This window comes from Adelges cooleyi, unplaced genomic scaffold (assembly GCF_023614345.1).
Source record: "Adelges cooleyi isolate 19-005CV unplaced genomic scaffold, UGA_ACOO_1.1 ACOO_flye_CR_arks_rails_tigmint_CR_PRNA_23, whole genome shotgun sequence".
Lineage (NCBI taxonomy): Eukaryota > Metazoa > Arthropoda > Insecta > Hemiptera > Adelgidae > Adelges > Adelges cooleyi.
Genome location: NW_026095893.1, coordinates 1,406,524 through 1,420,239, shown reverse-complemented (window position 1 = coordinate 1,420,239; position 13,716 = coordinate 1,406,524). Strand labels below are relative to the sequence as shown.

Sequence of the window (13,716 nt, the reverse complement as noted above, 5' to 3'; positions counted from 1 at the left end):
GTATACAAATTAACTATATAAAATAATGTAAGACAAAACAATTTTTTTTCGAATTTAATTTATTTTTATTTAAAATTTCCCAAATCTAAATATACTATGAAAACTATCAATCGTCTAATTATTCTCCTTGATTTGATCATCAAGGACATAGACTAGATTGTCATATTTGTCAACTTCATAATAATTTCCATCAAGGTATCTGTATTTGAAGTATATGCGGTTACATCACTCGTAAAACAAATGTTTACTTAGGTATAATATTTTAACCAATGTAATGAATTTATTTTGCTTTTTTCTTGTCTAAGATTTTAACCTAAGGTCTAGATTTTTTTCCGATGATATTTAAAACGTTTTTTACCATGAAGACTGAAACTTATTCATAATATTTAATAATTTAGAATGGGAATTTACGGCTTGAGAGGTACTTGTTCTTATAAATGTTATTTATAAGTATAAATAACATTTTGTTATTTTAATTTGTATAGCCTAAACAGTGTCAGCTATACGCTTATACTTTAAACGCACAATTGTCATCCTAATGACATGACAAATAACAACCCTTCAATGCCAATCAGTGGTTAGTACTATTCAAACCGGTACAGTCCAAACTAAGCACATTAAAAAACCAACACAGTAAGAAAGTTAGGGGCAGTATTAAATAACAGTATACAATTCATAAGCAACAAATATTTTAATTATAGTGATTTAAACTGTTTATTGTGAAGTACATTAAATTTATTGACAATTTAGAAATCGGTGCGGTATCAAACAATTGTTTAAACAAAACTAAAATATCACTATGAAATAGGTTATTATTATAGTTCCTAATTCTTAAGTTATTGAAACTCAGAAGAAAAACGCCTAACTGAAGAAAAATCTTCTAATTTTACCTTCCAATGTTCACCATTAAAGAATTTATAAACGTGACCTCCTACGAAAGTTTCATCTATTAAAATGCAAAAGTCTTCGTCAAGATCAGCAATATGTATATATGTACGTGGGTATTTAATGCTTCTAAATACTCCTACTAAACGACACATCATCCTCAAATCCTGGAAAAGTGGATCGTCTTGACCTTGAAAACAAATTACCGAATTTAGCTTATTTCTTACTAATTTTCTTAATTTACAAGACAAAATTTCACACGTGTATAATAAATCGTAGAAAATTAAAACAATACATAGGGTTAGATATAATATATTTCTATGTATATAGGTAAGATCTGGATATAACATATTAGGTAGGTGATTTTTAAGCAACAAAATTGGTGTTAAATAGAATGGACATAAAAACCCAAAGGATCTGTAGGCAATCGAAGAACTATATCGAACAGATAAAATGTAATCTGAATATGACTAACATCATATATACTGTATGTACACTTACGTATTAACAATGTTATAGCTTCTAAAGTCATATCTCTTCTAGCACTGCCCAAAGAAGTCAGATCTTAATTACAAACAAAAAAATAGTTAGTTGCTTGCGATTGAATCATTTATACCCATTTAACACCTTGAAAATTAATTGACATTAAAACACGCTACACGAACAAAGACAAATAATTATGGTCATAATGTTACCATTGGCTGGTATAATATAATAGGATATAAAGATACCTTAATAAACAGACATTATTATTATTATTATTGTAACAGAACAATTTTTTTAAATCAATTATTTTCATTGGTTTATATATTATAATATATATAATAAAGTCATTACAACACCATATAAACACTTACCAAATGAACGGATGATTCTATTTTTTAGAGTTCTTGTCGGATGAATTGTTCTCTCTCCTAAAAGACTGGCTAAATTTTCTGCAAAAAAACATAAATTATCGTTTTGATAATCGGTAATAAAAATAAAATTTGTTGATTATATCACAAAACATTGCGTAACAACGTAATTCTTTCAATTTTTGCACGACCTGTTACTAGTACCAAAAAAATTTAAATACTCTATTTTTGCACTTCTTTTTTTTTAATTTAGTTATGTCACTCAAAGTCTGAGTAAATTTAATTGAACCTATTTCAACCTTTCAAACAGTACATTCAGTTTTTTAATTTGTAACACGCATTTGGTTTAATGAAACTGGCAGGACAAATAGACTAACCAACGTGCTATACGGTAGTTAGCAAACCCTAAGAAAAAATTCATGTATGATCGTGATTACCTAATTTTACTGTAGGTGAACCGATACGTTCTGTAACCAAAATATTAAACAATTATACGATTAAAAAAAATATTTTTAAATTATATCCATCACATTCATCCTAAAATTGAAAACACTTAATCAATTCAATCAGTGTAAGATAATGTAAAAACATCTAGTAGCCTCGTTTGAATTAGCGATTTGGACAATGTTTTAATCATCCGCTCCCATATCTATAGTGCCGTTTAATAATGGTAAAAGTTAAGCAGTACCCATAGATATTATCACAAATTTGATTACATTAGGTACATGGTATTTAAACATTTCTTTTTGACAATTACTGAAACGACAATTTGAAATGAATATCAATGCCGCACTCAATTTTCGACTATTAATTACAGGTCATACTATCTTTAGCAAAATTGTGAAATGTTAAAGTTAAAAATTTTTTTGAAAAAAAATCAACACACACGTTAAATTTCTCAGTTTCACAGAAAAACATTGAATCATTATATGTTTTTGGAGGTAGCAGTTTTTTGCAATCTTGATAATCTAACACTTAAGGAATATTTATGGCTATCGAATAAATTCATGATTACCTCTTCCGGGAACAATAGGCGGATCAAGATTTTGATTTGGATCTAGATTTGGATCTGTAAGACAATTTAGAATAATATACATTCAACTAACATTTTTTGTTTATAATTTCTCTATGACATTTACTTTAAACAGATTGTTAAATAAAAAATAAAGCCCTTAGTGTTATAATGTTATCTACATGCGTACTTCATAATTTTATTAAAAAATACCATTAGACAATAATGTATGAACTTCTAGTAGTCTCATTTAAAATAAAGATTTGGACTATCATAAAAAAAAGGGTTTTGGCTAAACTTAGAATATTTATCATTATTACTTAGAACCATATTATAATAATAAAATAATTGTTCCTATAAAAAGTTTAATTTTTTTGTTTACCCGTTACATCACTTATTGCTGATTGCATCATTTTCTGGTACTCTAACTTATCTAACATTGAAAAATAAATTAATTTTAATGTAAATAATTTCTTATGATATATATCAATATTTTAAATATATGTTTACCTTCAAAATGCATTATTATTTTACCACCAGAATCTGGGTTTACACTTTCTAAAAAAAAAATAATAAAATGTTGTACTTAATGAATATCAAATAACTATATTAAAAAATTTTAATGCATTATTATTTTACCATCAGAATCTGAGTTTTCACTTTCTAAAAATAAAACAAAAACATTTTGTACTCAATGAATATCAAATAACAGCTATATTTAAAAACTGTAGTTAAATGTAACACCCTTATATATTTCTACTATTAGTAAGTTTTACCAGCAAATGTTTACTCGACTGAAAAACAATAGGATACCTAGGCAAGTAGACTAGTGTCAGTTTTTTAGTATCAGAATTTCAACCTTGATAAAAAAATATGTATTATAACACAACTAGTTGCCATAAGATAGAGTAAATAATTGATTAATAAATCACTCTCAATTATAATGTAGCATAAAATTAAAATTAAAACATGTTTTACTTAATCAATAACAAGTAACTATGTTGAAAAACAATATTATATTTTACCATCAGAGTCTTGGTAAGTAAATTCTGAAACCAAAATAAAAACATTTTGTACTTAACGAGTATCAATTAATACAACTATGTTAATAACATGTTCATAAAATGTTAAGAAAAATATTACTTGGCGCTTGCAATACGCAATCAATTTTCTCTGAAATTAACATAACGTCAAAGTATTTATTCGTGGCATTACATTTATTCTATTATTCTAATGTAAAAAAAAAATTAAAATAAGAACGTAGTTCACAGTTCATTTGGTAACGTTTGGTTGTGATGGATTTTCGGAAGGCGTTGACAAAAGGGTACAAAAAACTTTTTACATGACTTGAGGTTACTAGTCAAGACATCCAAGTGGGAGTAACCTCAAGTCATGTAAAGAGTGTAAATATAATACCCCCCCTCAAGTTTTAATAATTTTTTAAGTACAAAAAAGTCGAAGAAAAATACAAAAATTACAGTGTGGCCAACACCCTCGAACTCGGTTTCTCTGCGTTCACTCTCCTGGCTAGCACAAAGAATATACAGACATAGATTTTGAAAAAATGACTCACAGTAATAATTAAAAGTTAATTTTTTAAGTCAGAAGCTAGATTTAGGAGGGGGGGGGGGTACCAAAAACCTGTGAAATTTTGCATAAAAGGTTAAGGTATTACCCGGTACTGCCAACATAAAAGCCATTGCCTCTGAAATTAAGATAACGTAAAAGTATAACTTAAAAATATTTTATATTATTTTTTATTTTAATTGAAATAAAAAAACTCTACGTTGAAATAAAAAGATGTAGAGTAACATTTAAAATTTAAGATTTTACAATCATTTATAAATTTGAAAAAACTTTTATCTTCTAGCATGCTTTTTCGTTATTATATGTTTAATGTTTATTTATTATATAATTTTAATACCCATCCCATATACATCAGATCTCGCAACCATGTTTTTAATTATTGTCGGCAGGAATTCTGGAATAAACAAACAATTTTATTACATCACATAAAAAGTCTCAAATGGAATATTAATAAATATTAAAGATTACAGAAAAAGAGTGAGCCACATGCTCTAAAGTATGGTAACCATTTTACTTAATGCTACTTGTCGTGTTAGGTTAAATCTGTCTGTAGGTAAGTAAATTATAGATACTACTCCTTTAACAGAAATATAAATGATTTGATTTGCATAGGTCACATTGTGTTTAGAACACTGGTTCTCTCATCTCATTTATTCTTAGCCTAAACAGACTACAGAAACAAAGATTTTTAATTTAAAAATCATTTGACAAGTCATCCAAACAACATACCAAAGACATTAAAATATAGTATTTTTTTTTTTAGACATTATTTATTATTTTAAAATTAAACAAATGTTACCTTTTGCTTGCTTGATGTCATCGTCTGTGGTAAATTGTACAACAATATTAAAACATAAAATATTTTTTTGTACAAAAAAAAGTTTCTACTGACTTGTTATGAGAACCTGCTGAATATAGTCATCTGTAAAAAAAAAATTAATATTGATTTTTTTTTTGTAGATTTCTACAACGATTGCAAAAATTAAATAATCACCTAATTTAGCGACCAAAACATGGCCGACCAATGCGAATGATATTAAAATAAATAATTGTTTCATTTTTTATCTGCAAAAAATTATAATAAACAATTAATCTTTATGTAGGTATTAGATTCAGTCACCATAAGCTTCTAACAGGAGTTGTAAAGATATTGGTTTTACAAATATGTGTTCACTTTTCTTCTTGTACTCAAACTCGGTGAACCACAAAAATAAAAACACGTCTAAATTTGATTTCATCAAATTAAAAAAAACATATCATTGTAAGTACCTTTTCAGCTCCCCATCGAAGCTAATAATTAGTAACACTTAAACTAATGTTGTCTACAAAATGTGCTTACAATGTCAGAAGATGATTAATAAGTACAATATAGTGTAAGTAATAAACTTCAACTACCGAAATAGGGACATTCATGAGCAAAATAACAATTGATCTGTTTGTTAAACTATTTTAAAGTAACTATTTTTAGCGACTTTTGAATATTGGCGTTTATAAATTTTGCAGTGCCTTTGTTTATTTATTTACATAGCTGTTTTTATTTTTAATATTATGATGCATCTATCTGTTCATTTGCTATGACTTTGTATGGATATTACATTTCCTCTTGTAATTCTTCACAATTCTCCGGTTTTCCAAAACGCAGTAGCTTAAAATGTTTGTAAAATCCGTTTTTATTAACCACACTCAATGAAATATGTTGAAATAACTATAAAAGCGGTTATTATCACAAGTTAATTCATTCTTTATAACATTGTGTAATATGATACTATTATATCGACAGTTTAGTTATTGAAAGTTTAAAAAACCTGAAGCTAACCAGTTACTATTAACTGGTTAGCTTCAGTTTGTTCAACTGTTAGTTACTGCTAACCGAGTCCAGTGTTTAATAGACAATTTAATACAATCAAAATTCGATTTTCATTTTCGTTTGAAGTTGAATGCTTCTAATGTGAAAATATGTTTAATATTTCTTACACCAATGTTGTCATGACAGTTATATTGAAAATTTAATTCGTTTTAACACCAAGTGAAGTCGAGGCACATTGGTGTCAAAGTATATTAGACAATGAGAGGGCAAAGGTGTTCAGGAATAAATTATTTTGTTTGAAAGTGGTGTAATCATTTTCAAACAAACGGTACGTTGTGAAACTATGGATACAAAATAACTAATTACAGAATATTTTTAGAATACCAATGTATATAATCGTTGCCCTCGATTTTTATTTTTTTGCATTTGTGTGAGTACTTGTCAATATAACTTTATATTTTTAAATTCGAAGGTTATAATAAATCATAGGTTAATAATATTCTCGCACAAACATACAATTTTAGAATTTTATGCAAAATATATTCATTTTTTTTTATAAAAATCACGTGTACAAATTACATAGGAGTTTTGTTTTGAAGGAGTACCGTGTCTGTTTTTTGCACACATTGTCGTTTAGATTAATATTTGTTTTATGACTATATGTGCGTATTAAATCTTGAAACATTTGTGATTACACATAAGTATAATATTGACGATTGTATCGGCTTGGTAGCAAAATGCGTGTACGAAAAGTTTTATTACAAAATCAAAATAATAAAAACCAGTAACAAGGGGGGGGTGGGGGTCATAGGTGTAAAATAATTATTACAAGTAGAAAAATATGTAAATTTATCAGGTGTTTTTCTGGATTTCAAAAATTAAGGTGTATAATTTTTTTGTGTATACAAGCGTGAAACGTCTCATAATTATTAAAAACTTTCCAAATGTAACGACTTGAGTTTATTAAAAAAAAAAACTGCATTTATTAGTAATATATCTAAATGTGAAAATTACATACTAATTTGTAACCATTTCCACCGTTTTTTAAAATGTGAACATTTTTTTTTTTTTTTAAATGGACAATTGCTCTTTGACTGCAATGAAAAATTGTTATTTTAATTGTTTGTTTCTATGGTGATAAATTACTATACACGGTCGATCAGCCTTGATCGTATCCAGCTTATAATAACAAAAATACATTTATAAGTTCATTTTTGTCATTAAGTACAACGTTTTTAGCGATAATGGTATTTACCATAAATTTTGACACAATTTTGAGAGCGAACGGCTGGACATAAATAATGATCATATAAGATATCAGTAGATCGGGACAGTCGTGTAGATGTGTTATTAAAATTATTAAAAAGTTGGTTGAATACTTTCTTATTTACAAGCAAATAAGTACAATATTTTTTAAGGCACCGCGAGGCGTGGTTGCTTTTCCTTATTTTCCCGCTATAGTTTTTCTACTATTTTCATAATATGTGCTGTATTTGCTAGGTCGGAAGTAGGTAAACAGAATTAGACTTCCGGCAAAATTAAATTTTGTAGACGGATTTGATTAGTTGACAACGATTTACAATACATATATTTCATTACGGTATTTACTTAGTTGCTATAATATGTTATGTCATATATTTTAAGACTTTTTTTTTTTTTACTTAGCGGCCATTTATTTTAGCATTGTTTATTTATCGTCCAGGCGATTTTGAATTTTTTGGTGCTAAGCAACTTATTCCTACTCATGTATGGCGAACAAATATTGTCACTACTGCGGGTACATTATAATTATTTTTAGCCAATACAAATAATACACAATAAACTTTAATAGCTATATTTAATAATCGACCCTAACCTAACAATATGACCACATATTTTTTATTATTGTGGTCCTTAAAAAGTAGATTTTCGAATTTTAACCTCGACGCCCCCTAAAATGTTTATAAGATAAAAAAAAAAATTTTAAATATTAATTTTGACCAAAAAACCTGAATAAATTTTCATTTTCTGGCAACAATTTTGACAGGTATGAACTTTTGTGTATAGTGCACGGGTTAAAATTAATATTTTTCAAATTTTCTTTTTTTGATCTTATGTTTATTGTATTTAGAAACATTTCAAGGGGCGTCGAGGTTAAAGTTCGAAAATCTACTTTTTAAGGACCACCCTAATATATATATATATATATATATATATATCAATTATATTGGATTATACACTAAAAACTTTCGATCATATTGTCCTTGATTTGATCATTGAGGACATGGACTGGATTCTCATCTTTGTCAACTTCATAATAGTTTCCTTCAAAGAATCTGTATATGAAGTATATGTCATCTAAAGCCGCTATATAACAATTTTCACCATCGATACCAGCAGTCATTATGCATAAAGCTGGGTTTTCAATTGCTCTGAACAACCCTATTAAACGACACATCTTGAGATAAATTGCAAAATCTGGATCTTTTTCACCTAAAAAATACAAATATTATTAAATTTAGCTCATTCGATACGACTTTTCTTTCTGTGTAAGACACAACTTCAAAAATTGTAAAATAAAACAGTTGTTTGTTTCATAATAAATAGAATAAAATTTGTCATTTTAATAAAATTCGATTTTGTTGACGCTCTATAGTTATATTATTGAAAAAAATTTAACTGTGTCTTACTGTAAAAAGAATAATTGTCTGTAAATCAATTATTATTTTTATTTTATTCTGATTATTAATAATTTAATAACTTTTTAATAACTTTTTAATAACTTTTTTTACAAATGAATACAATTAAAATTAATACCTTAAGTTGGTGACTAATTTTATAGAAATTTATACAAATATTTATATATAAAATGGTAATCAAAATTGATATGCATTAAATTTGATATGTATACTTACTTATTACAGTACGGATTAATTTTTTTATAGCTGGAAGAGTTGATAGTCTTCTTTCCCATCCCAAATATGACAGATTAGCGTTTTCAAAATCGCCTTTAAAACAAACGATAAAAACAAGTTTTCAAATAATTAGTTGTTAGTAGGGTTGGGCCTATCCGGATAATCGGATATCCGAAACTATCTGGATAATTTTTAACTACCCGGATAGTTTCGGATATTCATTTCATTTTTATAAGACAAATATTTCTTAATAATATACAGTGTTTTTAAACATACCGAATAATAAAATAATGACACCTAATTAAATTTTACTATCACATGAATGATTTTTAGATATATCCGTGTCAGTGGTTGTTAACCGACTATTCGGACTCTTTGCAGAGTCCATCCTCGGGGTTGTCACGACTGTTTCGCTGCCGGTTAATAACCACTGACACGGATATATCTAAAATCATCCACGTGATATTACAACCCGTGAAAATTTCAAAAAATACATAAATTTGAGTACTCAAAAAAATATACTCGGCTGGTTAAAAATTAAATGAATATCCGAAACTATTCGGATAATTTTGGTTCTACGGATAATTGAAACATTATTTGACATCCGAAACTATCCGGATAGTTTCGGATATCCGGATAGTTGATCAGTTATCCGGATATCCGAAATTATCCGGATTTCGGATATCCGTATCCGAATTATCCGGATATCAAATAATCCGGATATCCGCAAAATCCGAATATTAGTCCCAACCCTAGTAGCTAGTCGCTATTGATATAGTTGAATTACATCTTAAAGAACTATAATGTTGCCATTTTATGTACAGCCTACCTTTTTTACTTATACCTAAAATCTACATTATTAAATCAATATTTTAAATGTTAACCACTACACCTACAAAATCGATAAATACACCTTACAACATTTATTTATTTTTCAACTTAAGCGCTCTAACTTTTTTAGGTATTGTCAAATAAGTTGGCAAGATATTGGCCACGGGGGAGCTTCCCCGACTCTTAAAAATATCATATTCATGAATAATTATTGTGATTACCTTCGTTTATCTTAGGTGCTTTGATACCTATAACCAAAAAATAAAACAAATAATTACAAGGTTAAAAAAATAATGTGTTTAACAGTTATTCTACAATTCAGTATACTTAGACAACTTATTCAATATAAAATAATTTTAAAACGTATAGTAGCCGCGTTTGAAGTGATGATTTTAATAAGTTTTAACGACCGTCGAAACATTAAGCAAAAATTATAATACAGGAAAGAAGAATTTTTATTTTAAACCATACAATTATTATTAAATGTAATCATTGTTCGTATACAAAAATTTTATTTTTATATCTACCTGTTACAGAATATATATGTGATCGCACAAGACGCTGGCATGCTGTCATATCTACAATTTAAAACAAAACATATTTTAATGTAATTGTGTGATTATTCACAAAATATATGAAAAATGTATTTACTAAGTATTTACCATATATTCCATCGTCATCGACGTTTTCTTTGGTTCCTGAAATTAAAACAAAACCATTTTATACTTAATGAATATCAAAACGCTATATTAAAATAATTCCATAATATGTTAACATAATTATTACCCGCCATTACTAACATGAAAGCCATTTCCACTGAAATTAACATAAAATAAATGTATTATTTAAAAGAAATAAAATTTAAGATTTTATTTGAAAAAGTCAAGCATAAGACACATTTATTTTAGGATTTAAAAAAAAAAAAATATAACATATATTTTAATTTAAAAGATTTTTATCTATTAGCATGCTTTATCATTTATCTAAATATAAATATAATTACACATAATGTATCCTTTAAGGACAATGTCTTTTATGATTGCCGGCAAATCATCTAAAATAAACAAATAATGAGTTTAGCTATAAAAAGAGATAGAAAATACTTAAGCAATACTTGTGGTTGTACACAGTTAAGAAATAAAATAATAAAATGTTTTTAAAAAACCCTGGGATTAAATTCAGCTTAGCAAATTTTTTTTATATTTTAACATTTCTCTCACAAGGGGAAGTCACAGTGATGGCGTGACGGATTTTCTTCAAATTGCGAATGAATGTTATTTATGAGAAATAAAAAGACCCTTATTCGAGCGTTTGTGCCAATGCGTCCTAATTCCAGAGATAATCAACTTTGAAATTTACATATTTTTTCGGTATATCTTAAATAGACCTATTTTACAATCGCCGGTAAAAACTAAATGTGGTGCAGTCGAGCATGATCGGTACTCCGGAGCGCGCAATACCGGGTTCAACTCTGGCTACCGCCGCAGCACTTTTTGCATTTTTTTACAACTTTTTTTTAACTTTTATGGTAATTTATATTACAAGAAGTCTAAAAACTTATAAAATATTTATATTTTATTACTACAGAATACATTTTTACCCTTAAAAGTACTTGATAACCTATATTCCATTCGGTTTTTCGTCATTTATTATACCTCTCGTAAAATAATTTTTTTCCATTTTTCTATAATAGTTATTGGTTATTAATTAATAATTTTTTTACAACCAAAAAAAATACATTTATACTCTGTTAAGCAATGTAGTGTATTAATGTTGATGGTGATATTATAATTTATCTTCATTGGGGAAATTACGACCCGGGTGGGATGTAATAACCAATAACTATTATAGAAAAATGGAAAAAAATTATTTTTTTAGTCTTACAACTTTACAGGTTAAATTGCACTATACAATAGTGCAATTATACAAAAAAAATTGTTATTCAATCATCAGTACGAGAGGTATAATAAATGACGAAAAACCGAATGGAATATAGGTTATCAAGTACTTTTAAGGGTAAAAATGTATTCTGTAGTAATAAAATATAAATATTTTATAAGTTTTTAGACTTCTTGTAATATAAATTACCATAAAAGTTAAAAAAAAGTTGTAAAAAAATGCAAAAAGTGCTGCGGCGGTAGCCAGAGTTGAACCCGGTATTGCGCGCTCCGGAGTACCGATCATGCTCGACTGCACCACATTTAGTTTTTACCGGCGATTGTAAAATAGGTCTATTTAAGATATACCGAAAAAATATGTAAATTTCAAAGTTGATTATCTCTGGAATTAGGACGCATTGGCACAAACGCTCGAATAAGGGTCTTTTTATTTCTCATAAATAACATTCATTCGCAATTTGAAGAAAATCCGTCACGCCATCACTGTGACCTCCCCTTGTCAGTTCTTTTTTAGGGATTTTAATGATTATATGATATGATATGATTAGTATATAAAAAATGTTACAGAAAACAAGAGAATTGTGCACTTCTTGATTAATTATGTTTCTTATATTAATATGTTCTTAATAGGTGCTACCTATTAAAGATTTTAAATTATTACTTTTTGATGCAACTAGAACTATAAGAGCAACTTAAAAAATACATCTGTATTTTTGTTGAAAACCTTGAGATAACTGGAAAATACCGTATCACATTATATTTTCTTCACTCCCTTCTTCTCACTAAGCGAGGTGGCCGTTCTAACTTTGCTTGACCATTTATGTTTCTTAACTAACTTAAAAATCCTATTTGCATCACATCGATTTAATTAAGTTTTTTCAATAATATGCAGTATTTAATTATTTAGTTTTAGTTATTTTTGAGTAGTTCGTTTGTGGAACTACAACTTAACTGTTTTGTCAGTTTAACTACGACGTATAGTTGAATACTCCTAGCTTAATATGTATTGTTCTATTTCACTTGACATTACTCAGCTTGTTAGGTTAAATAGTCACTGTCTGTAATGAATTATTAGTGGGTTCTAATTAAATTGTAGAAACTGTTTCTCGGGATAAAAATATAAATGAAGTATTAATCTACGCTAAGTTTATAACTCTGGTATGTTCAAGTCATTTGAATAGATTATAAAAAAATACAATTTTTAGGTTAAAAATCAATTTAAACATCTCTGACAAACATAATATTGTAAGCATTTTATTATTTGATTATTTAAATTTAAATATATTTTACCTTCTACAAGCTTAATATGTTCGTCTGTAAACAATTATACACATTAAGCAAGACTTTAAACGATTACTTTATATGAAAAAAATGTTTACTGACTTGTCAGGATAACCTCCTTTACATATTTATCTGTAAAAAAAAAAGTGAAATATTAAATTTTTTATAAAATTGTCTATTGCCTCGTGTAAGTACGTGTACAAATAAAATAATCACTTATTTCAGCTACCAAAACATTTACCAAGGCAAACGCTATTAAAATAGGTAAAATTTTCATTTTGATCTGCAAAAATGTTATTAAACATTAAATCATTTCCGATTCAGTAACCATTTAATCATCAGCTTCAATGTGGAGCTAAAATGCTACAACAAGTTATATTTTTTTTCCACAAATATTATATGATCAGGTCCACGCAGTTTGTAAAACCACTGACTTATTAAGGAGAGAAAAAGGTCTAATAATATTTACATTTTAAACTTAAAATTACACTTTTGAAATGAGTAAAACTTAATAAAATGTATAACAAAATATGTACTTACTATTTTAGAAGTTTTTTAATATGTATAAAACAAGTAATACTCTTAAACTATTGAAATACAAGAACCTAATGAGGAAAATATAAATTTATCAATATGTTAATCTGTTTTTATAATGATTTTCTATAAC

At 27.2% G+C, this 13,716-nt stretch overlaps 2 protein-coding genes across 2 annotated transcripts; both read right to left on the bottom strand.

Moving 5' to 3' along the window:
- Window positions 1-836: 836 nt before the first annotated feature.
- LOC126835815 (uncharacterized) lies at window positions 837-5,776 on the bottom strand. The gene is made up of 15 exons (XM_050568641.1): window positions 5,678-5,776; window positions 5,333-5,403; window positions 5,231-5,260; window positions 5,138-5,161; window positions 4,676-4,732; window positions 4,427-4,456; window positions 3,895-3,924; window positions 3,777-3,800; window positions 3,391-3,414; window positions 3,262-3,309; window positions 3,134-3,184; window positions 2,177-2,206; window positions 1,743-1,820; window positions 1,387-1,449; window positions 837-1,075 (listed from the first exon to the last, which is right to left on the bottom strand). The coding sequence occupies exons 2-15, from the start codon at window positions 5,394-5,396 to the stop codon at window positions 837-839; spliced, it is 792 nt and encodes a 263-aa protein (XP_050424598.1). The 5' UTR covers window positions 5,397-5,403; window positions 5,678-5,776.
- A 1,792-nt stretch (window positions 5,777-7,568) lies between these two features.
- LOC126835416 (uncharacterized) lies at window positions 7,569-13,700 on the bottom strand. Its single transcript, XM_050567994.1, has 11 exons — window positions 13,590-13,700; window positions 13,266-13,332; window positions 13,152-13,181; window positions 13,059-13,082; window positions 10,874-10,924; window positions 10,657-10,686; window positions 10,533-10,568; window positions 10,398-10,448; window positions 10,092-10,118; window positions 9,040-9,132; window positions 7,569-8,617 (listed from the first exon to the last, which is right to left on the bottom strand). The coding sequence occupies exons 2-11, from the start codon at window positions 13,324-13,326 to the stop codon at window positions 8,364-8,366; spliced, it is 657 nt and encodes a 218-aa protein (XP_050423951.1). The 5' UTR covers window positions 13,327-13,332; window positions 13,590-13,700; the 3' UTR covers window positions 7,569-8,363.
- Between the last annotated feature and the right edge of the window lie 16 nt (window positions 13,701-13,716).